The 23,947-nt window shown below is 45.1% G+C and overlaps 3 protein-coding genes across 4 annotated transcripts; 1 reads left to right on the top strand and 2 right to left on the bottom strand.

The window, feature by feature from the left end:
• The first annotated feature begins 4,791 nt into the window (after positions 1–4,791).
• LOC6542692 (sodium/hydrogen exchanger 9B2) lies at positions 4,792–14,129 on the top strand. 2 transcript variants are annotated; one of them, XM_015159386.2, is made up of 6 exons: positions 4,792–5,086; positions 10,662–10,982; positions 11,179–11,287; positions 12,134–12,388; positions 12,458–12,630; positions 12,730–14,129. In XM_015159386.2, exons 2-6 carry the CDS (start codon positions 10,674–10,676, stop codon positions 14,008–14,010), a joined length of 2,127 nt encoding a protein of 708 aa, XP_015014872.1. In that variant the 5' UTR covers positions 4,792–5,086; positions 10,662–10,673; the 3' UTR covers positions 14,011–14,129. The 2 variants fall into 2 exon arrangements, with proteins under 2 accessions (XP_015014872.1, XP_001970082.2); XM_001970046.3 differs by lacking the exon at positions 4,792–5,086 and adding an exon at positions 10,374–10,582.
• LOC6542728 (HEAT repeat-containing protein 1 homolog) lies at positions 14,017–21,015 on the bottom strand. Its single transcript, XM_001970045.3, has 4 exons — positions 19,729–21,015; positions 19,312–19,574; positions 15,523–19,233; positions 14,017–15,460 (listed from the first exon to the last, which is right to left on the bottom strand). Exons 1-4 carry the CDS (start codon positions 20,895–20,897, stop codon positions 14,313–14,315), a joined length of 6,291 nt encoding a protein of 2,096 aa, XP_001970081.1. The 5' UTR covers positions 20,898–21,015; the 3' UTR covers positions 14,017–14,312.
• Positions 21,016–21,340: 325 nt separating this feature from the next.
• LOC6542727 lies at positions 21,341–22,890 on the bottom strand. Its single transcript, XM_001970044.3, has one exon. The coding sequence runs from the start codon at positions 22,785–22,787 to the stop codon at positions 21,552–21,554; it is 1,236 nt and encodes a 411-aa protein (XP_001970080.1). The 5' UTR covers positions 22,788–22,890; the 3' UTR covers positions 21,341–21,551.
• Positions 22,891–23,947: the final 1,057 nt, after the last annotated feature.

Genomic DNA, 23,947 nt, shown 5'->3' with positions numbered 1-23,947 from the left:
GAAAAGCAGCATCAGCATCAGCATCTGAAGCAACAACAACTGGTGCTCTCCAATTTGTCTGATGCTGCTTCTTCTACCTTCAACTATGGCACACACAGTTCAATTTCAAGTTGAAAACTTTTTTCGGGTGAATCTCTCCCACTAACACACGCACACACACATGCACACACCCGAAACACTGACTTTGAGCAGCTTTTTGTGAGAGTCGCTCTTCGTGTGTGTGATTTTGTTTTCCCATCTCGTTATTCCTTTGTTGTTTCTGTTGTTGTTCCCGTCCTGTCGTCGTGAGAAGACGGTTCTCGCTCGCTCTTCCCACAAATTTTCGCATTTCGTTTTTGGCGCAAGCCCAGTTTATTGTTGCCATTCGCTATTATTATTGTTGTTGGCCATTGTTGTTGCCGTGCTGGCATTTTTTGGTCCTTGTTGCGCTCAGCAAGTGAGAAAAGCCACAGGAAGAGCCGAGCAGCAGCATCGTCATCCTCAACCTCGTCGGCATCGACATCCACATCCTCATCGGCTCAGCATCGGCATCAGCAGCATCCGCACGAGTCCGTCATCGCGGTCGCCGTTCGGTTTCCTCCTTTCCGTTTCGCTCTCTTGGCCACAGGAGCGGCAAAGCGGGAATGCAGGATCACGGAAAGTATTTGGTTAAGTGAAGAACAATGCTTTAATATTTAAAAAAATAAATAACGTTTTAAAATAGTATTAAAAGCAAAGTTCGCTTGATTTTATAATATTAATAAACAAGGAATGTTTAGACTTATCTACGAAAATGTGAAGAAAATATATTTTATATTTTGTTTTATTTTCTTTTGTAGAATATTTATATAAATTAATGTAGCTTCAGTCAGTACTATTTTTATACTCGCCTTAACTTCCATTAAAATACGTATACGTAATTTCGTAAACGAAATTCCAGCCAAATTGCCAAACACATAGTTATTGCTGCTTTTAATATTTGCTAAGGAAACATATTTTCTTGTAGCCCTATAATTCCCAACTAGTTCTAGTGAAGACTGTAAGGAATGTCTTCTAATTTAGAGTCACAAAATATTTCAAGTATGTAGTGTATGTATGTGTAGTGTATTTATTTGTAGTGTATGTATGTGTAGTGTATTTATTTGTAGTGTATGTATGTGTAGTGTATGTATGTGTAGTGTATGTATGTGTAGTGTATATATGTGCAGTGTATGTATGTGTAGTGTATGTATGTGTAGTGTATGTATGTGTAGTGTATGTATGTGTAGTGTATGTATGTGCAGTGTATGTATGTGCAGTGTATGTATGTGTAGTGTATGTATGTGTAGTGTATGTAGTAGTGTATTTTTTCTTAAGTGTGATCACTTGCAAGATCACATTGGCATCCCTCTTGAACAAATAACCAGGCAAATGTTATTCATACAAGTGTTTAAAATGTTATAATATTTATTTTAAAATATTTATTCGTAAACGTAATTCCATCCAAATTACGTATACGCAGTTACTTATACGTAACTTTACCAATCTGCTTAGCATGAAACACCCAGCAATTTGTTAACATAATGCTTATATGCTGGAACTCAAAATTTTCCCCTGAGTTAAGTAGTTTGGTATTACCATAACTTCTCCTCCACACGAACCGCTCCTGTTCCAGCGCTCTGTGCCACTCGCTGGCATTGTTTTTTGTGTTGCTGGCTCTGTTCCATATTATGGTAGCATAAACATACATACACACATACCCGTACTCGTACCTTGCCTTCCGTACATAAAGACATTTTTTGCGTACTTTCCCGGCTGACTGGCGTTTTGTTCTGCATTGCTGTTGTTGCAATTGTCGTTGTAGGAGGTACTAGTCCTCGAAACACTTTGGAGCACCCCTTTTTGTTGACGTTGGCAGCGGCAGTGGCTGCTGACGGTGTTGTTGTTATAAACGGAATTTCTATTTCGAAGGGGTATATCAGATAAGCTGGGAAGTAGGTAACAAGCATAAGATGGATGTGGTCTTTGTCTAGATAAGCATTAAAAACTAAATATTATAGAAAAGAAAATTGTAATACAAAGCTCTTATAGTTGCAGCTTGCGTCCCCCAAGAATGCCATACTTTTTGGCGTAGTACATAATGGGTATGCTGCAGTCGGCTTTTTATCCTTGAAATTCGAATGGGTTTTTGTTGCTCCTTAAGGAGGCGGTATCCTCGATTGTACCTGGGTCTGGTGATTCGGCACCGCTCTTGTTGTGGGTCGCCAGTGCTGAGAGCTGAGATGTTTGCCTTGTTTTTCCACGGGCGACTGTCTGAAGTGCAAATTTGCTTTAATTATTCCACGACAACAACGCCAGCATTTGCAACGGGCTGTGACTCAAATTCAGACACTAGCTTGTGGACCCTCAAGCAGCCACACACATCCTTTGGGGTGGACCTCTTGGAGGCAAGTAAAAAAAAAAATGAAGTCTTAAAACCACAATAATGTGCCGATAAAGGACGAACACAAAGTGCTCTACGCGACACTTTTAGGTAGATGATGGAAAATGGCCAAAGAGATGTTGCCTTAGCAAAAAGGCATTTTATGGGCATATGTACACAGGGCGTATGCGTAATAATTTCAGAACAGAACTAATAAACAGCGTGTCCGCGCAAAAAACCCCCCCAATTGTACTGCTTAGTTGGTCATCAGTTTAAGTATACCCACATGGCTGTCAATACACACTAAAACAAACATTAGAGCCTCAATAGAAGACCTTATGAGGCTTGGTTTCAAAGCAACTGCAGCCTTGTCGCCCGACTTAGGTTCACCCAAATGGCCACATCTCAGTGGCTGGCGGTGACAACGACAACAAAACTTACTCAGGCATCGCACCCCGCGCGCAGGACTTACCGTAGCCCACAGGCAGGACCCTCGGCGACATTGAGTGACACCTTGCGAGCGGATCACCGCAGTTTCTCGCAGTGCACGACCCAGACATGACACTAGCCGGGCTTCCATCCAACCAACCAGCCAGCCAGCCCGCCAGCCAGCCAGCCAGCCAACCAATCGAGCTGGCTCCTCTTGGGTGGCTTCGTCGCATTTGATGCTTGACATTGTTGGCAGTCGATATTGGTTGTAATTAGCTTTAATTGAAATTGCTCCACTCCCGTCCAGCCAACACGGATATGTATGTGTCCCCGGCGCGGGTGTGTGGCACCGTGATTTGGGTTTTAATGGAGGAAATGGGAAAATGTTTGTAATTTTGGCAAAGTTAATTTATGGAGACCCCGCACGGATCCCTGATCCAGCCGCATTTTCATCAGCCACCACGATGCCATGACGCATTTTACAGTGGCCGTTTGCCACTCAAATAATTAGAGAAGTTCCATGCGAAAAGTTTATACATTTCTGCAATTTTGCGGATTGTTTGAATTGAATTCAATTTGGCCCTTTGCCGTGCTGACTGCAAATCGGTATGGGTGCGAAAACAATATGCAGATAGACAGAAACTAGGTAAATATATTGCCGGAAATTAGATAAACAAATTTACAATAAATATTAAATGCCAGCAGTGAAATCAATTTTATTGCCGTGCCAGCATACCTTTATGCAGGTAATGTCAGAAATATCACATTAATCTCTGGCCGAAAATAACAATAACAATTTGAACCAAAATCAATTGTAAGCACTTTTTGCTCGTTTCAATTATAACATTGCTGTCTCCAAATACTGCATATGTACATGTACTTATATAGCGATAATCAAAATTGGTTTACTCAAGTGAATGGCAGTGGAAATCTTTGAGGAGTTTTTGTACATAAACGCTTTTTATGGTGCAGATATCAAAAGAAATACTATTCGGTGTCTGTTAGAGAACACCTTTATCAGTTTTAAGTGTATAACGATTTTTCAGCTGAAATTAGGCAATGTAAATAATCGAAAATCATCCATTTAGGTTTTATGCAAGTGATAACTAAACAAACTGACAGCTTTATCGGTGTTTGTTTACTCAAAAAGATTAATATGATATAATATTTGGGTAAGTATTTAGATATCTAGGGACTATTTAAATTATTGATATGAACGCAGCGCACTGCAAAGCTAAGTTAATTAGACAGCCATTAACCAATTGACTTTCCACCGCGCTGTATTCAATGTTACCAATTACCAATTACCAAATCCCCTCTAAAGTTCATCAAACGATGGGCAAACACAAAGCCGCGACCATATCAATGTGAACTGATTAACGTGGCCATAAAGCCATCAAACGCTTTCGATTTCCAATTGATTGAGCTTCTCGAGACTGACTAATTAAAGAAAAACCATTCGTTATCTCGAGTCATCAATCATATTTTATTGCATACTTTTTCGTGTCACATATACGGCCATATAAATAATGTATTTTCACTCCGCCAAGTACCAGTTATGACATTGCATTGGCCGTGGTAAATTCTGAATTGAATTTATGGCCTGGGAAGCATTGAGGAAATTATTTTGTTGACCATTTTATGGGTCGTACAACTCGAGGGCCTCAGTTCGCGATACAGCAGTGCAGTAGCCACATGGAGCTATATAGTTGGCTTACACCATTGGCTGCCGACCGGCTTGATTTACGCCTCTCATAGCCGAAGAGCGGGCTTTGGGCCACCTTCATTTTCAGGTGGGTGGATCGCCAAGAAGATAAGACTTACAGCCCCATCACTTCGGGCCTGTCTTCGCGAATCGGAGAGTGAGTAAGTGAGTAAGTGAGTAAGTGAGTTAATGAGTGAGTGAGTGAGTGAGGGATTGAATGGGTGAGCACGAGAGCGGTTTCAATTCGATTCAATTCTTCCGATTGTGCTTACAGACGTGAGTGTGTGTGCCTATAAAACGCTGGCAGGAATTTGCAGCGACTTAGTCGCGCTTTTGGCCAGCTTGCGGATCGGTTTCGCCTCAGTTTTCGCCTCCATGGATCGCGTTGCGTGAATATGAAAGCAAAAGTCAACGCAGAACGACTTCTGAGTCTTAATTAGTCGAAAACTCCCGCTCTTCCGAGAAAAGTGAACAAGAATAAAACACGAAGACAACGAAAAGTGACAAAGTGCTTTCAGATTTGAGACATCAACGAAAGTTGTCTAATTTCCTGCCCGCCGTGTGAATACTAAGTAGGTTTCCACTTATTCCCACCTTCGAGTTCAGTGGCTGTAATAAAGTAAATACTTAAGATATTTCACATTTCTGGCTGTACGTGTTTTTTGGGAACTCAAATCAAAATGCCAAAGCAGCCAAACAGTGCAAATGCAAATTACACTCGCTTATGATTAAAACACCCGCTTGCGACTTTGAGCTGTTATTAATTTGGCTCATATAATTCACTTTATTTTCGTTTTGCTGCGCATTTGCATATTGACCGAAATTAATGAAATGTGAATGATTTCTTAATGAACTCGAAATGAATGCATAAGAATATTTTATTGCACGAGGAAAATCAATTTGCAGTGCTACCAATTCCATCATAATTTAAACGCTATTAACCGAACACCTCAAGCGGGTTAACCCTTTAATGTAAGTTGTGCACGAGTTTCAGAACGCATTAATTCTGTATCAGTATCAATAAAATCACAATGAGAAGGAAATGTATTAAATTGTATTATGTATTGTATACTCTATATCACAATCAAAGAAAACGTTTCTACACTCGGAAAATCTACGTACCGATCAATTATATTCAAATTAGCAATAAGTATTGGCAATAATTTATATATCTAAATATCTTTATCTAAACAATCATACAAAGAATAATGATTCGTATATATAGTAATTCGTAATATCATATTTCTTTGACCATACAATTTTTAAGTTTAAGCTCTTATATAATATAATATTGCAATGAGTTAACTTACTTTTTTTCTGTGCATTGTAATAGAATAAAATATGATCTTGATCAAACCATGCCGCTTGCCCGAAAATTACCTTAATGGTACCACTAAATATTACCCAAATGTGTGATTACAATCCAAAACTCCTCGAAGGTACCCATCATTTAAGTTCGTTATTTGTGCGGCTTAGATAAGCGGAGGAAGTCTCACCCAGATACCTGTGATAAAGGAAATACATGCATAATTAAAAGAGAAACCCGGGCCAAATCTTATCGAATGCCTGAAAATTGGGCCAATAAACACTTACCACAATTAGCGGTTGTCAATGGGACTAATGACAAAGGCCAAGCCAGACAAAACGAGTGTAGAACAGAGTGAAGTGGATCCGCCTGTGGATTACAGAAATTGATAATGTTTTTAATAAACAATTCGCGCAATTGAGGGAGATAAACCCCCAGTGGAAGGCACCTGAGAGCACCAGAAATCCAAAACGGGCAAAGGGGAAACTGAAAGCGAAATCGAAATCGAATCTCAAGTCGATTATATAGAAACAACATTCATGGCTGATTGAGATTCGAGTGGAGTGGGTCTGTTAATGAAACACTCCTAAGTGGAGTAATCGCACATATTTCGCGATCCGATCGCAATCGTGAAACCAATTTAAAGGGGACCCGATCCCGTCTGCGTATTTAGCATTCGGAATGGAATCAATCACAATCCACACTTGGCCGCACGGTAGTTGGGGTAGTAGGGCAATATCAAGCCAATTAAGTAGTCCGCCGGAACGATAAGGGGCTACCGCTCCAACACCGCTCCCCCACCACCCCCCTTATCGCACCCACCAAGCAAGGGCCATTCGCGGCCCCTTCGATTTATATGATCGGCCAGCTCGAGTGTTCGGTGGATTTTTATTTAACTTTTTTTCGCCCGATTTGATCTTTATGGGTAAATCTTTTCGCCATAGCGCCCTTTCCTATCGCCGGCGATTGTAAGATAAGCCAGGAATATTTCATATAGTGTAATATATGGATTTTGTACATGCTGCGATCAATCATCGCAAAAGTCTTTTATATTTGCAATAAATTAATGCAAATATACAGCCTTAGATAACTTTGTGAAAGCTCCATCGAAATCCGGCCGCCATAAAAGATTCCACTGATGCCATCTAGCACTTGACTTGACTAACTTCCATCGAGCTCTATTTAAAGAATTTTCCATAACGATTTCGAGGAATGTCATCGAATGTTGTGCCTGTCTCTGCAGAACCAATTTAATTGATCAATTGAACGATAGTACTGGAGCCCAGAGTTGGAGGACGTCTTCTTTGACGTCATTCTGAAGTTATACACACAGGAACATACGAGTATTCATGTTAATAAACTCTGTTTTATTGGCGCCCAATAAAGAGTGCTTTCAACTGTAATCATTCGATTTATCAGAAAACCTTTAACAGCTTGTTTTCCAAATATTCCTTTTCATTTCTGGAGATTGCTAAAGTAAAAGGCTGCCCGCCTCTATCTTGCCAAAGCAGAATTGAACTTTTGAAACTGAAAAAGTGATGATTTAACAATTTTAGCTGTTAGCTAAGTCCTACAACTGGCTAATCGTAGCAGGAAAGAGCCCAGCGGAGATTAGCCAAGTGTCCAATATCATCATATCTCCCCATTGGTCACATGTGACTCCGGGTGATAAGAATCCGTAGAAATAGCCGACTATATAGACGACTGTATTCTCCCTACATTTGGATTTGATTCAAGTGAATCGTTCTCAAAATTTACACGCTCCCTGCACTCAAGTGTCTTGGGGATTAATTGTGTAAGAATGCGCGAACCCTATTACCTCTTCTGATTATCTGATTGGCGGACAGCTCTGTAGACAACTCTCAACTCTAGCAATCGATTAGATTAACACAATGGCTATAGGATAACAGCAGTGCCAATTACACAGAAACCAAAGTCGAAGCACAGAAATGCGTTTGTCGTCTGACCAGGTTTGAAAGTGAATCACGTCACAGGTAGCTGATACTAATACTGATACTGGTACTACTTCTCCATCCAAGCCCATCCACCATCCATGGGTTACCTGCCCAATTTCAAAATCGTTGTAAAATGTAAATGTTTTTGGGGCCCCCCTTTTGGGCTGTAACCATTGTGCAATGGGCTCGAAGCGTGCGAAGGAAAACCTTTTGGGCCAAAAACGGATTGGCACGGCTCGTGCTAAGTAATCCGGCCACCTGACCACTTCTCCGACGCTCCAGCTCCAGCTGGCCAACAACCGCTCCGGCCAACTGACCCAAGCTAACTAACTGCTTCGAATTTGCTTATGCCCTGGCCAATCCGATCAGGCAAACATGTCACGTAGAGTCGTTCCTCCCGTTGTTCATTCGATGGCAATGCAAAATGCTTTTTGGTGTGGGCGCAGAAATGGGGTGGGGGCAACCTCCGGCAAGGTCAAAGAGCGGCAAAACCGTTGACAGCCAAGCAGAATGCAAAAATGACTAACAAGGGTTCAAAGGGAAAATCAAGATATCGCAAGCAATTAGCTAAATTGATAAATCAAAGGGTTTTCGTGATTGTAATCCATTTAAATATTACTTTTCACTTTTAAATAATGATTAATAACTAAGCTGTTTGTGAACCAATAACTATTAAGACTGAGTGCATTTACATTGAAATGCATAGAACGTGGAACGAGATAATATCTAAATCCTAACTTGAATATCAAATGCTTAGCAATCACGCGAGTTGTTCACCCTACAGATGACCTGTAATCGGGCACATACGATGGCCTATTGATGAGTACCTACAGTTTTATAGCCAGATATATCTGTTTAAAGGTCTTAAAAGCCCAACAGATGACACACGAATGCTAATTAAGCCGCTTTGTTCGCCATTGGTTCGCCTGATAGCACGTGACGATAATATACTCGTACCCATGATATATTGATGATGATGAAGTGTCGAAAAGTTTGTCAGCTCGGGTCTGTTTGATACCAGACACGCGTCAATTAGAGCCCCGAGCCCCCAAAAAAAGTAAAAACTGAATAATCAAAGCCACTCGGAGTTTTTAGGCATTGGATTGAGATCTATAAGACTGGAAATCGCTCCTGGGGTGACTGCCCAAGCTTAAATATTGTCCAAAACAATTTTATCACAGCAAATTACTCCTATCAATAGCAGCACTTTTTGTTGAATCGGCGCTAATTAGAGGTGAAAATTGAAAACATTGAGCGTGGCTGGCCAATTATGCAGTTGTGATTGCCAATAGACTCTTTCCGTTCCCAACCTTTCTGATATCGCCTGCTGTCTTCCCCTTTCTGCCCATTTCGTCTATATTTAGGCCGCCAATCAGAGCGTGAATAAAGTCAATATGTTGCACATTCTTTAATGACATCGTTGTTGAACTGAATAATATCTCATGTCCATGGGGTCCTGCACAACCACTTTCTTCGCATTTTGGCCAGATCTGTCACCTGCTGTTTGCCGCCAGTTTTTGTGTGAACCATAAATTAGCAAATTGAATAACGCAACTTCTGAACAACTTCAGGGGGCACGGGTAACAACAATTTAAATCAACATTTTGCCAGGCAAGCAGCATGCCTGTGGCTTTGTTTGATTTCAGCATTCAGCTAACGAACCGCATGACTTGATGTCACATTCTGTTCTCCTCGCCGCAGAAACGCAAAAGTAGCAAATACAACAGAAAGCACCGAAAAACAAATAATCACCAAATGTATCAAATAATCAAATCAGCCTCATTATTTCGAGACGTCTCGAAAAAAATGGTAGGGGGACACATTAAACAGATATTAAGCGCAGCTCACGTGAATTTGTTTAGATAAACGCGTCATAATTGAATGTCAAACAAATGGCTAAAAAACTTCTTGGTCATCAAAGCGGGAACCGACCTGGTTTTTACATATGCATGGCATGAGATATGGGAGTACCTATCCGTATCAGCGAACGCATATCATGTGTATCTTTCGGGGCAGGTGATATAATTAAAGCTAATTGCCGTTAATTTTTATTGAGGTTTTAAGAAGATTTTACACTATTTATTTAATATTTACGTTAGTCTTTAACGTTTTCACAAGTTCACAAGGACACTGCAAAAAATAAATAAATCAGGTGAAAAACAAACGAATTTCATATTTGATATATTTAAATAGGTTATGACAATAGATGTAGAAAAGAACATTAAAATGTTGTAGATAAACCAATTTATTTTGTTAGTTGTGCTGATTTTTAAGCACTATGTACGTTTATTTATATCACACGCATATTTTTCTAAGCAAAAGTTTTTTTCGCAGCTACCAACAATCACAATAATATACCTTGCTTTTTAAAGTAGTTTAAAAATTAATAAATAAATAAATTTAATAAAGGCGGCACTAATACTCACCATTGCGTTTTATATGAGTATATTAAATATTTGTAAATACATTTTTGAACTTGTTTATAAATAAATAAATGAATTCGAAAAATGGGGCATTAATTCCCACAATTACCCTTTATATCACATTGTCTGGTATTCTCCTGAGCTTTGATAAATGGATGTTTGGCTTTTTAATTAGCGCCTCGCCATTTCGCCCAGTGTAGCCACCAGGCGCCTGTGTGTGAGTGCCCTTATGGCTGTGTGTGTCCACCTGGAGTTGGCGGATTGCCACCGAGTGGTAATGAATTTATTTCATTGCTAAACGTCGAACGAGATAGTTGTAAAGACTCGCGAATCGCTTCGAAATAATTTGATACATTTGATTCGCGCCGCCGTCAAATGTTTAGTGTAAGCATTACGGCCACTAGTCGGAGCACTAAATGAACTATTGAGCACATTTAGCTTATCATAAACTTCGTTTCGGCAGAGCCACAAGAAGATGACGGCCACGGGAGAGCCAGAAGCTCGCGAGGATCCCTCCGTCGGCGGAGCTCCAGCGACCATAACCACGCCGACGACCATTATCGCCCCCAGCCCGATCCCAGTGCCCAGCGACGTGCCCATGCCCAATTCGAATGGCAGTGGCAATGGGGCTGGCAACCACAGGAGCACCATTGTCATCGAGAGCCAGACCAAGCGGCGGGTCAGCATTATTTCCGATCCGCCAATGATCGGTGGGAATGGAGGCATCGGCACTGGATACGATAATCCCGCCTATGAGCAAAATCCGAGGCGTAAAATTTCACAGGTGAGTGCAGTTGGCTGTATCAATTCATAAACCGCCAGCTATTGCGATCGTTCAGCTTGTCGGGTGCATCGTAAAAACAGATGCACTGCCATATAATCCTAATGAAAATATATATGGCACACGTTTGTGAACCATAACGTTACCAATAACGCATGTTATCTAACCAAATGAATCTCCATTCGTACTCCCAACGCAGACTTCCACACATTCGCACACGGACATTGGACCGGCGCGAAGGAAGAGCATCCTGAAGGATACAGCCCCCCATGACAACGAAAGCGATCGGGTCTCGACTCACAGCTATGGTAAGTGGCATATTTCCGGATCGCAGGATCCTAGGCTAGCAACCCAGTTTGTCAGCAAAAGGATTGGTATAAAGTATTATCAAATAGAGCAGTGTGTAGTGGTTAAAGCAGGTCGAATTATGTATCTGCGAAATACTTTGATATTTCAAAAATATTTCTTACATAGTCTGCGGCGTATATAGTCTACACCTCACTGCGCTACTAACACGTTTCAAAAATACGATCATGGGCGTCTGAATGAATTATTAAATTCTTTTGCAAACGTGCTAAACGGACATTTCAGAAAGCGTAGTGTATATATTTTATAAATACATGATGCCAGCTCATTTATATTGTATACATATTTGTAAAAAAATATTTCCGCCTGTTGGAGCTTAATGTAATGGCGCCAATTTCACATAATAACAGGTATTTTATCACATGATGTGTGCTTTTCCGAAATATGATAGGAAGTTTCCTATCAAGTCAGCACCGCATTTTCACGGTCCCATTGAAATTTCAACTCGAATTAACCAGTTGCAAAATGCAAATATATCAAGTTGAAGCGTTTGTTTGATCGGCGGCCACGGTTCTACGTCTACTTCATTTTCCAGTTAACATTATCAATTAGCGAGCCGGGGGAAGTGGGCTCTGCCAAATCAAAATATTGTTGCGTAGGTCTTGCCTTTGACGCATTCCCCTTCGATATAATGCCCATAGTTATCACCTAATTAGAGATCCCTGCTGGCTGGGGAGATAATGTTTTGAGGTCTGGCAAACTGAGTACGAGTACGAGTACGAGTACCAGGTGCTGGCGCACCCGGACGAACTGCTTGCATCACTCAATGGAACCGTCTTGATTCGCAGAAAACTATCGACAGAATGCGCTGGACGTGCTCAATGCGAAGTACAATGGCCACCAGATGGGCCACGCCGGAGGCGGTAGCAGCAATGGCGGTGCCAACTACGTGGAGGAGTCCTGGATGTACACATTCTGCCTCAAGTGCCGCGGCGAGGAGCCATCTGCGTCCTGGGAGCCGCCCTTCTGGCAGAAGATATTCCCCTACCCGCTGTGTCCCACGTTTAGGACGGTATCGCGTTTAATATCCATTATTCTGATTGGTGAGCAAACTTGTCAATTGAATTGCGTATCATGGGGTTATAATTGTGTAATTATTTCCTAAATCACAGGTGTCCTCATCTGGGTCACCGCCTTTGTGATCATCGGCGACTCGGCTGCCCCTGGAGGGCAGCTCTTTGGCCTGGTCGTTCTCACTGTGGCCGCCAATTTCGGTGGCTACCTGATGTCGCTGACTACCTTGCCGCGTCTCATTGGCATGCTCCTGGTGGGCATACTCTTCCAGGTGAGGTCCACCTATTATTAATTAACTTGTTGCTCTCCTTTATCATACCCTTTATATACCCATATATAAACATTGCTTCCCTAATATTACAATTTGCAGAATGTAGGCTGGGCCGACATTGACGGTGACTTCTCGAAGGTGACGGCCCACCTGCGCAAATTCGCGCTTACTATAATCCTGACTCGAGCTGGACTCGAAATGGAGCCGGAGGCCTTCAAGAAGGTGTACAAGACGATCCTGAAGCTGGGCATCATCCCGTGGTGCGTGGAGGCGGTGGTGATGGCCGTGATGTCGCACTTCCTGCTGGACCTACCCTGGATGTGGTCCTTCCTGCTGGGTTCCATCATAGCCGCAGTGTCACCGGCCGTGGTGGTGCCCTGCCTGTTCCGGCTGCGGACCAAGGGCTACGGCGTGGCCAAGGGTATTCCCACACTGGTGGTGGCCGTGGCGGGAGTGGACGATGCTCTGTCGGTGGCCATTTTCGGCATCATCAGCACGGTGATGTTCTCCGACAAGGGTCTGGCCTACCAGATCGCCCAGGCACCGGTGTGCATCTTGGGCGGTCTGGGCTTTGGCGTCGTTTGGGGCTCGCTAGCCCGCATCTTTCCGGAAAAGGGTGACGCGTATGTGGTGCCTCTGCGGACGCTGCTGCTCTTCACCGGCGGACTGATGGCCATTTATGGCAGCGAGGAGCTGGGATTCGAGGGAGCCGGACCCCTGGCTGTAGTCTTCTCGGCCTTTGTTTCGAACCTGTTTTGGTGCAAGGATGGCTGGGATGTGGAGGACAACCCGGTCTCCACCGCCTTCGAGATTTTCTGGATGATCTTCGAGCCAATTCTGTTCGGCCTGACCGGTGCCACCATAAAGATTCGCGAGCTGGACTCACACACGGTGTCTATCGGAGCGGCATGCATTTTCACGGGCGCCATTCTGCGCATTTTCACCACGGCGGGTATTGCGTTCGGCGATCGCCTAAACACCAAGGAGAAGTTCTTTGTGGGATTGTCGTGGATGGCCAAGGCAACAGTGCAGGCGGCCCTCGGTCCGGTGGCCCTAAAGCATCTCGGAGAAGACGCTACCGAGGAGGAACGCAACTGGGCAAACATTGTGCAGACGATCTGCGTGTTCAGCATCGTTCTGACCGCTCCGCTGGGAGCGATCTTGATCTCGGTGACGGGCACCAAGCTGCTAACCAAGACCAAGCAGCCGCAGGATCTCAGTGGCTGGCGACGCAGCCACCGGCCCTCCATCCGCGATATCAGCATCATCGACGAGGAGGAGGAGCGCGAGGATCCTGAGATACCCGAGGACAAGGAGACCCACGACAACACGCTCAACAATGCCCACATCCCCACCATTTCCTACACCTACAACACATAGTTGCGCTTCCAATTCGCTGCACTTATTGTGCCAAGAATAATGTTGATTGTTTTCTTATTGTACACTAGATTAAGCGGATTCTGCATTCCGAATAAATGAGTAAGTTAATGAACTGCGAATTATTCAACTGATTTGTTGTAAACAGTGGTAGTAGAGCACATTAAAAGAGAGCAAATTGAAAGATTTCTTGGCCATCTTAATGATTAGGACTAAAATATAACTTATTAAAATGTAATAATAAATTCCTTTATGACAATATTAGAGCACATAACATTTTACATTTGGAGAAAACTCTCTCATAATTATAGATACTTTTGCACCGGTTCGCCTAAAATAGTTTCCAGCTCTTGGACTGCACTGCGTGTATTCTTTTCCACGCGCTGGTGCTCGTCCTCCAGCAGTTCTGCGATGAATGGAACTGTTTCCGGCAACAGGGGGGCATAGCTTTCACCCAGTTTGCGTGCGATGGCCACGCAGCTGTTGAATGCCAGGATCCGCACTTCGGGAGTGGGGGTGCGAGTCTTCAGGAGCACTTGGCTGTTGAGCTGCTTCCACATCACATCGTTGGTGGCCACCGCCAACTGGGCAATGCAGTTACTGAGGACTTGCTGAAGAGACTCATTTCCCAGTACCAGTTCGTTTTCTAATTGGTTAACCAGCGGTGGCATCAGGGCGTTGAAGCGATGGTCATTGATAAAGTCCTCGCTGCAGTACAAGAACACATGATGCAGAGTGTTCAGTATTGCCGTTAACAGCTCCACATCATCTTCCCGTTCTACGACTTCGAACTCTGGGCGGATTGAGTTGTGCTCCGTCAGCAGCCGCGAAGAGTCTTCGACGAACTCGCTGGCAAACAGCACAAACAAAGATTTTAGAGCTTCGGCAATCCGGTTGGTCAGCAGGAAATATGTGAGACGCGTTTCCCTAGAGCTGCTCTCCAGCGCCCACTTATGTACCCGAGAGTACATGGGACGGAAACTGGTCTCTGACAACTTTAGGATCCACGTCACAAAGGTCTCGGAAATGGCCGCCTCTACATCTGAAACCAATTGCCTCTGCAATCCTCGTCCACGCACTTGCTGCCGGAAGTTGAGCGCTTGCAGGAAGAGCTCGCTTAATGGATCCTGAACCGGTAGCAATTGGGCCGCTGGATTGTGTCGGATGCTCTGCAGAAGCAGCTGCTGCATCAGATGTCCTAGCTCGTCGTACGCCTGCTGCTCTAACAGGCTGGAGAACGCCTTGGCGCAACTGGGTACAAGAATGCGCACCTCCACGCCCTGGGCTACTGCACTCCAAACGTTCGCAAGTTGCTGCTTTAGCACCTGTGTGCGTTTATCCTGCATCAGCTGTGGATTCTCTAGTTGCACTGAAAGGCGAGCCAAACCACCGATGATGTCCACTAAGTAGGGTCCCAAGAAAAGCGGCAGCGCCTTGAAGAGCTTGTGAAGAGCTACAATAGAATATCAATATATTTAGTTGAGGAATATTTCCGAATGGATCGTCGGGACTTACCTGTGACAAGGGTGGAACAGACGTAGTCTGGTCCCTGCTTGAGCGAGGTCATTTGGTGAACCTGTTCCTTCAGTAGCTCCGTGAGTTGGGGAGCGAATTTGGGCAGTTGGGCCAAGGCGTGGGCTTTAAGACTTGCACAGATTTCGACGAGGGTCAGCACCACATTACCCACTACCGCCTTAGGTACGTTCGCACGCCGTTTAGTGATCTTAGTCAAGGTGGCCAGAAGGGAACGGCACTCTTCGATGTAGTCGCGTCCGTGACGGAGTGCCAACAGCTGTAGAGCGTGCAACGCAGTCTGTTGAAGTTTCGCCTGTTGCGCACTGTTGGAACCGTCCTCCAGGATTCCGTTGATGATCTCTTGCAACGGCGCGAAAAGCACTGCAAAATGTTTAGCAGCGGATTGCTGGAAGTAATCATTTGTCGGACCTAGTTTGGTCACCAACAAGTCCATCACCTTAATGCGAACATACACATGATCATGCTGCAGTAGTTGGGTTATCACACTAAGGAAATGTTCCGGTGCCAGAAGCCCGATGGCGTTATCCAAGACATCATGTGCATGGTTAGCTAGTACACGCCAGAACTTCTCCAGTGAAGGCGTTTCTGAGGACGCTTCCAATGCTCCATTAAGTACGCCCACATACGCCAGTGTCTTTAGGATGAATTCCTGATAATACGGAAGTAGCTCGCTGGGATCAGGCCGCTTCATCCTCTTCTCCCATTCGTTGCAGCTGCTAATTCCAGAAAGGAAGTCCATGATGAGGTACTTGTAGTGCCTCAGTTGCTTGAACGTCCGGGTGCGAACATCAAAGAGTTGTTGTTCCGTGATTAGCACAGTGGAGCCTGAGGCCCCCGAAAGGCCGCTTTTGGTTGCCGGCAACTTGGCCAAGTAATCCAATAGATGGATGCACGTCTGAATTGCGACCGTCGGATCCTCAAACATCAACGTCAGTTCACGGGCAAACTCCAGCCGCGATTTGTTCGTGGACACTTTTTGTGGAACTTGCTCCAGAAGAACTTGCGACTCGAAGACAATGCACAAAAACTGCCAAAGGTGCTCCTTGGGCTCCAGAACTCGGAACAGGGTGGCATAAAGAGGCAATCTCCGATGGACGGGTACGTCCACGCAAATATCAGCAAACACCTTAAGCACGGGTATAACCAGCTCATTATGTCCAGTATTCAGAAGCAGGATGGGTATAATCGACTCCACTACATTGTGAATTATATGCAGGCTGAAGGCATCGTCGTGTCGCGCCACAGTGGAACCCACGAACGTAAAGATTTCGACGATCTTGTGTAGAACTTGTTGCGGATACATGCCAGCGCAGTGAGTGAGGAAAAGCAGCGCATGCTGCTGGGTCTGCGGATTGCGGGTATTCCTTAGGCATTGCACCACCAGATCGATGCGGAAGCTAGATTCTGGCATAGCCTTAACAAGCTGCACCCCGGCCGACTGTGCCGTTTGACAGCAGTGCAACAGGCTCGAGAGAATTAGCTGCTTTGGATACTCTGCGGCATTGTGCTCTTCCAGCGTTAGACAGGCCTGAAGGAGCACGAAGAGCGGCGGGATCAACAGCTCGGCTGCAGCCAGTTGTTTCTTGCGTTCCAACAGCTCGAGAAGCGTCATTCCTTGCTTCCAGGATGAACTCGTTAGATCCAGTTCGGTGGCCTGTACTGATCGTCGTTTGGCGGGTTGTTGGTTCTGCATCTTGGTGTTGGCCATCTCCAACAGGCATGGTACGAGAGGCTGGCAATCCAACCGGCAGCGCTTTAGCAAACGATGGCTAGCCAAAAATATGCTGTCATTGTCCGAATTGGTAGCTGACTCCACTATCAGCTTGATCAAAGTCATCTTGTGCTTGGCCTGCATTTGCTCAAAGGTGTCCGGATTGAGGCTGTTCAGCAGGACGCAGGGAAGAGGCTGTAGCTTATGTTCAAGTTGGACATATGTGTCGTACTGGGCGAAACTATCCTCAAACAATTTCCAAGCCAGATCCTTTCGGAGCAACACATTCAGCGCAACGCGCCCTTCAAATTTCTCCATTACGGACTTATATATTTCGCTGTGTGGCCATGGCAGCTGTTTTATATGCTGGTTGTCTTCCCCCGCAGTTATCTTCTTAAGGCAGTCAAGACCCAGCGGCAGCAATTCGGATAAGAAATGCTCATCGTTGACGTGCTTCAGGGCCGCAAGCAAAGCCGCGGTACAAATGGGAGGCTGCTCCGGATCGGAGGCCAAAGCCAAAACAGATCTTTTTAGCTTTGACAGCACTATTCTTTCCTTGGCAGTGGCCTTCTCAGGTTCCAGTATGGTGTATAGAATCAGGGCATATTGTTCGTGATCCATGCCCAACTCGCTCTTCCGCTGCAGCAGCGAACGCACCAATTGCTCCACATGGCTTACTAGTTTGCGATTACTGATTAACTGCAGGGCGTTAATGGCCTGCACTCGCAGAGTTTGTAAAGGGGATCCACAAGCGTTGGCCACCCGCAGCACATGAACCAGGCTACAGTCTAGTTGGGATTTAGGGTTGGACAGAACTGCTTCCAGCAGAAAAAAGCCTTGCAAACGGAACACAGCATAATCAGAGTCTTGAGGCCACAATTCTGGTATCCGCTCGAACACGTAGAAGTTTGATAGCACATCCAATCTATCTTGAGCTTCAGGCAGTAATAGTTGCAAACTTTGCTGCAGGGCTCGCGTCCACTCCTGACGCTCTGGCTGATCAGCCCCTTCCAAGAATACTTGGGCACATATTATCTCCAGCAGACGCAGACAGAGGCGAAGCTCATCGGTCATCTGATTCCAAGGTGTGGAAGCCAGAGCTGTCCACTTGGTGTTCTTAACCAAAGTCAATAGGAAATCCACATACAATTGGAGGGGGGCACAGTTCTGGGTGTTTTGACTACCGTTGACCACTCGAAACTGGAGGCGCCGACTATAAAGTCCGATTTTCTCTAGCATGTGAAGGCTTTCTTGCGGCTGGAGTTCTCTCTTGGCGTAGGCCGTAAGCAGGAGTAGCAGGTGCGTCAGCTGGGATGCTTCCAGAATGTAGGACTCGCCGCCATGATCTTCTACGCTTTGGAGCAACGCTCGTTCTTGACTGCTCAATTCCTGATTGCTGCTCGCTATTACGTCCAGGAAGTGCTGACGGTGCTCGCTGACATTAAAGCCACTAAATTTGCTGCTCACTTTAAGTTCCGCCAAAAACGGGACTTTACTGACAAAATCACTGCCAAGCAGAATCAGCAAAGCCTTGTGCTGGTGTTCAGCTAAAGCCTCGCTAGGGAAGAGCAGTGGCATCAGCGCTAATAACACCAAATTTGTGTCATAGTTGCCGCTCACAGAAGCAGAGGTCAAGTGGCCAACAGCCAGTGGAACCACAGGCTGCCATTCCTGCTCCTTTTCGGACTGAGCGCGATACAGCAGACGACATAGGGTTTCAGCCAGAGGCAAAGCACCCAACATCTCGGTGAGCTCCTGGGTAGGCAATGATAGCAAGGCTGACACAACAGCACCACTGTCATCATTTATCCTATCGGGCAGACATTCCTGCAGTAGCTTTATGCTTCTCTCCCGCTTCTTAGACACATTCAAATTCTGGAGTAGTTTCTGGACAGCACTAAGTCGCCAGTCAGCGCTGTAGTGATAGAGCTTTTCGTAAGCGAGCTTAGCTTTTTCATCTGTGGTATTGAGACGGAAACCTAAAAGTGAATAACAAAATATTAAAATCAAGCGTAGTTATTATTTATATTATTATTATAAAACTTTGATTCGCTTACCCAAAGCCAACTTTAAGGCCTTTTGGCGATTGCTTGTGGAGGATTTGGATCTCAAGGCCTCTTTAACGCTCAGGTCAAAAGCATCTGGATAGCGTCTCTCCAACTTTTCGAGGTAAGCGGTATACCAGGTTTGGAAACTGGTCTTTTCCGTCTCCTTCTCATCATCCGAATCAATAACGATGGTATCGTCATCATCGTTTGAGTTGGTTTCCATGGGCTCTGGTGCATCGGTAGCATTCTCTACAAAAGTATCCAAAAAGCAACTGAAATGGGTAAAATTTATGTTAATGAAATCGGAACAGAACCTAAACGTTCAAGGCTGCAACAAATTGATGTGGGTTCTGGTTCAAGAAGTGTATAAAAACTTAAGCATGCTGAAGCCAACTTCCTTTTCCAAGAAGTAATTGAATTACTTACTTGATCAATTGCTGAGCAGTCGGCTTTGGCATTGGCACCTCCGACAAAAGGTTGTCCAAGAACAGTTTGCACGAGCTTGAAGAAGCGTCGTCCTCCCGGATGGCAGCCACGGCGCCCGTCATGAGTGGCATGCAGATAGACTGGATGGCGATATTGCCTTTAGCCAGAGAAGCCAGAGTGGAGATGAGCCACTTCTTGCCAACCAGATTGAGTACGGTTTCCGGCTTAAAGTGCGGCAAAGCGGCCTGCTGCTTGCCATAGATGCAGACAAGCAGAAGCAGGGACTCACTGTGAAGCCTCTCGAATGGGCAGTTGGCCACGCGTTCCAGCAGAGCGTTACACACCTTGCTCTTGAGCTTGGTGCGGGAAACAAGCTGAGCAACGATCACATAGGCGGCAGCCATAAAGTCGATGTTATCAGACACCAGGCCACGGAGCAGCGACTCAAGAATAGTGGTGATGTGCCAGTCCTGCAGAGGTTTGGCCGATTGCAGGGCCCCAACTACGACGGTGGCATAGAAGTTTATCTGGGCTTGTAGCTGGTGTGCTCGTGGACCTAGTTCCTTGACCGCCTTCTGGGTACTTCGGCAGATGAAGCCGAGGAAGGCGGGATTGCTAGAGGCTCTGTTAATAATAGTAGTTTTGGCCAGCGGAACTCCAGGGCGCTGCAACGGGCGCAGCCAGTACCAGTCGCCATCCGATGACCGCAGCCTCATGGTCTTAATGATCTGGACAAAGATCATAGTCTCGTGGTAGGGCAGAATCAGGGCCATAACGTCGCTCCGGTTATACTCGTGCACCTGGAATCGTCTCAGCAACCATTCGAATGCCATGTGTGCGGGGCGGAGCAGAAGGTACGGCGAGAGCAGGCGCAAGAATTTGGCTATGGCCGCGTCCAGCATCTTGTTGATCTCCGGCAGTTCCACGGATCGCTCAAGCGTCAATGTGGCCTCATCGAACAACGTCAGCTGGAACTCTTTGAAGGCCGGGTTAAACTCGGTCAGCTCCTGCAGCCCAGTCAACCCGATCTCGTAGATTGACCGCCTATCCTTGGTGGCCGCCTCCTTCGGATCGAAGAGTATGGAGGCGCGACTCCGGGCATCTGCTAGAGTTACCGACGACTGCGGAGCAGCCAGTTTCTGCAGCTGCTGGGCCAACGCAGTACTCATCTTAGATGGCCTTTGTTCCTTTTTTCTCAATTAAATTAAAGGTAAAAACGGAGAATAATAAATGTGCGGCAACCGCACTCCACACGTGTTTCGTTAGTGTGGCCATAGTGCTCTCTGGAAGTACACTAAGAAAAACCTAGCCATATGTTCCATAGCGCGCATTGAAATTAGCAAAGACACAAACCGTTATAGTACGGGTAGTTAGATATTTTGTTCTTGATCCAATATTTCAAAATTTACTTCTTTTTGTTTTTATTAAATGCAATCAATGTGGTTTAAAATATTATTTTTTATATATAACAATAATATTTTCAACCTTGCTTAACAATAAAAGAATGCCTTTGAAGACGGTTTTTATAATTGTAATGTCCTTACATGTTGGAGTACAATAATCACTAAGGACCCTTAATAGCATGTAATGTTTCCTCCCAAATAGCACGAGCTTTAATTTTAAATAGGTTTATGTATTTTGCATATGTTAAAAATTCTTAATCTCGCAGAGGTACAGATATTCGACGATCCTTACAGTGAACGATTTAAAAACATATATGAGAATGTACGTGATGAAATGGAACTTAATGCGATGGACATAATACGTATTAATGAGATTTGCAAAAATCAAATACTTATTGTAATTAAGAGCCTTTGATAAAGCTAAAAGCAGAGCCGCTTGAGCGAGTTCTTCCTCCTGATTTTGGGATCACGGTTCTGGGCACGTTGTGGCGGTGTCAGTCGCTCCCGGGGCATCATGAGTTTGGAGGGTGTGTCCAGCTCGGTGACCAGGCAACGCTCGCCGGGATGCGATTTGCACAGGCAGTTGACGCAGAACCGGAACTGGCAGATGACACTGGTGCATTCGGCGAAGTTGTAAGCCGGTGCTTGCGGTGACGTTCTTACATCGTCAAGATCCAGGGACAAGAAGCGTTTAAGAGGCGGACCCGTCATGCAGGGGAATGTGTTGGTTGTACGTCCAATAGGCAGGGTCTGCGACAATAGGTTTTCGCCACCCTTGGCCGCCTCGCTTATGAAAACGCGGCTGCCTCGTCCGCATCTTGGGCACTTGACGCGCTGTGTTTGCTCGCGCAGAACCCTTCCGGCATCGACATCCATCAGGTGAATGCTTGAGTTGGCGGAGTCCATTATTGAGGCGGCGCTGTTGGTCAGACTGCTGTGGTTCGAGGTCTGGAATGGCACTGTTTGGTTTGCCTTGGGCACATGGCTGCACCGATTGGGCACGTGAGGATTCTCTTTGGTAAGGCTCAACTTGAGTCGGTGGTTCTGCAGGCGCTCCAAGTCCCGCTGGCTGCGATAAACGGCCTGCTTCCAGGCCGGTGACACCTTGGTCATCACGTCCAGCGTGTGGGCGCCTACATTGCGTAGTATACACTCCAGTGCCGGTTGCTCCTGGGACAGCTTGGCGACGATGTCCAGCTTTTCAACTCCGCCGTAGAATCGATTTTTGGCCGGTTGCTCTATGTGCGGGAAGAGCAGCTTTTTGGACTTTTTGGGGCTACTGTGAGGAGATTGAAAGTGTTTCTTGCGGCGCTTGGGAAGACTTTGTGCATCCTGCAGACGCGGAGTTATGGAGAAGCGCTCCTCATCCACGGAGATTTGCTTCTGGGGCTGTGTTCTGGGATATGGCTTGCCCCAGTGGAGGTCCTGCTCCTGGTGGCCACTGGGCGTGTTCAGCCCCCGAAAGAAAGTCGTGGTGTTCGATGCATTGCGACAGTTTTCGCCCTCAGCGTCGTCGAACAAAAATGGCGTCTCCGCGGTGGAATTGTGCAGCGCCACGAAGGATGTGTAACCGGACTCGTTCACCTCCGACTCGAAGGAAGATCCCCGGCTGGGGCTCTTTTTGCACAGCGCCGCGCGCCTGTGGTAGGCGCTCATCGTGAGCGATTTTTAAACTTTCGAATTGTTATGCTTTTCGCATCGGTTGCTTGTTTTTGGGCTGTCGATCAGTGTGACCGCCCCGAAAATACCAAACAGAATGCTGTTTATATCGCGTTGCCAACCACTTCAAATAAAATATCATGAATGTTCGCCTGGCGCTCGTTATTTAATCTTGTGCATTAGAAGAAGGCGCTGGATCAAGTTGTCGATACCTTCTTTTAACACAAGCAACTTCACAAGCTCGGCTCCGAAAAGTTCCAACTGTACAGATTTTCAATCCTGAAGGATGTACAAGATTTTACATTCTAGGCAGTGTGTACACACTTTCGAGTTAGCGAGTACACACTCCAATGCTAGCAAAGACGCACTTGCGACTTGAGCTCTGAAAAAGTGGCAAAATAATAAATAATAAATAAATAATAATAAGATTATAAATAATCTGTCGTCTTAAATTTAAGTAAGTTAAATACTGCACGCAAAACGTGAATGGGATTTTCTTGACTAAGGCCACACAAATTAAATATGTGTAAACTGTATAATTCTGTACTACGTATTCAAAAATTGAAAACATTTAGTTTTTTAAATTAGTTATAATTTAAGAATGAACAGAATGAAATGAAAAACATTGCTAGAATTCTGTTGCAACTTAAGCCTATCAAAATACTATCAATTAGCTGATAAGTGGTGTTTATTCCTGATTATCTTTCTACGTCTATAATACAAGGATTTTAAATGAATACAAATATAAGAGGCTCTTTAAATATGTAAAAGTATTAAAATCATTATTACGTGCAACTAAAATAGCGTTCCAAACAAAATTCTACAAGATAGGTATTCTGTTTCCTGTTTGGCCCAATCAGAATTCGGCAGTCAGGATAATCTGGCCTTGGCCATCATCAGTGTCATCAAATTAACGAAAATCCCTTAATAATTTATCATTTGTTCTCCCTGACTCGTCCTTAGATTTTTCCCGCCCGCTTCCCCTCCCGCTTCCTTTTGTCCTTTGTGCCACTGACAAATTTGTCAGCTCGAGTTTTTTGTGCAAATCATGACGGGGCATAGATTTCGGATTCATGTGAAAGTCCTCCTTCACCGCTAGGTGGATAGTTTCTTCGCCTGTCCATATGGTCTGCCAGCACAAGCCCCATGACCCACCA

This window comes from Drosophila erecta, unplaced genomic scaffold (assembly GCF_003286155.1).
Source record: "Drosophila erecta strain 14021-0224.00,06,07 unplaced genomic scaffold, DereRS2 tig00000055-arrow-pilon, whole genome shotgun sequence".
NCBI lineage: Eukaryota > Metazoa > Arthropoda > Insecta > Diptera > Drosophilidae > Drosophila > Drosophila erecta.
Note: the sequence above shows the minus strand (reverse complement) of the source record. Positions and strands in the feature narration are given on the sequence as shown.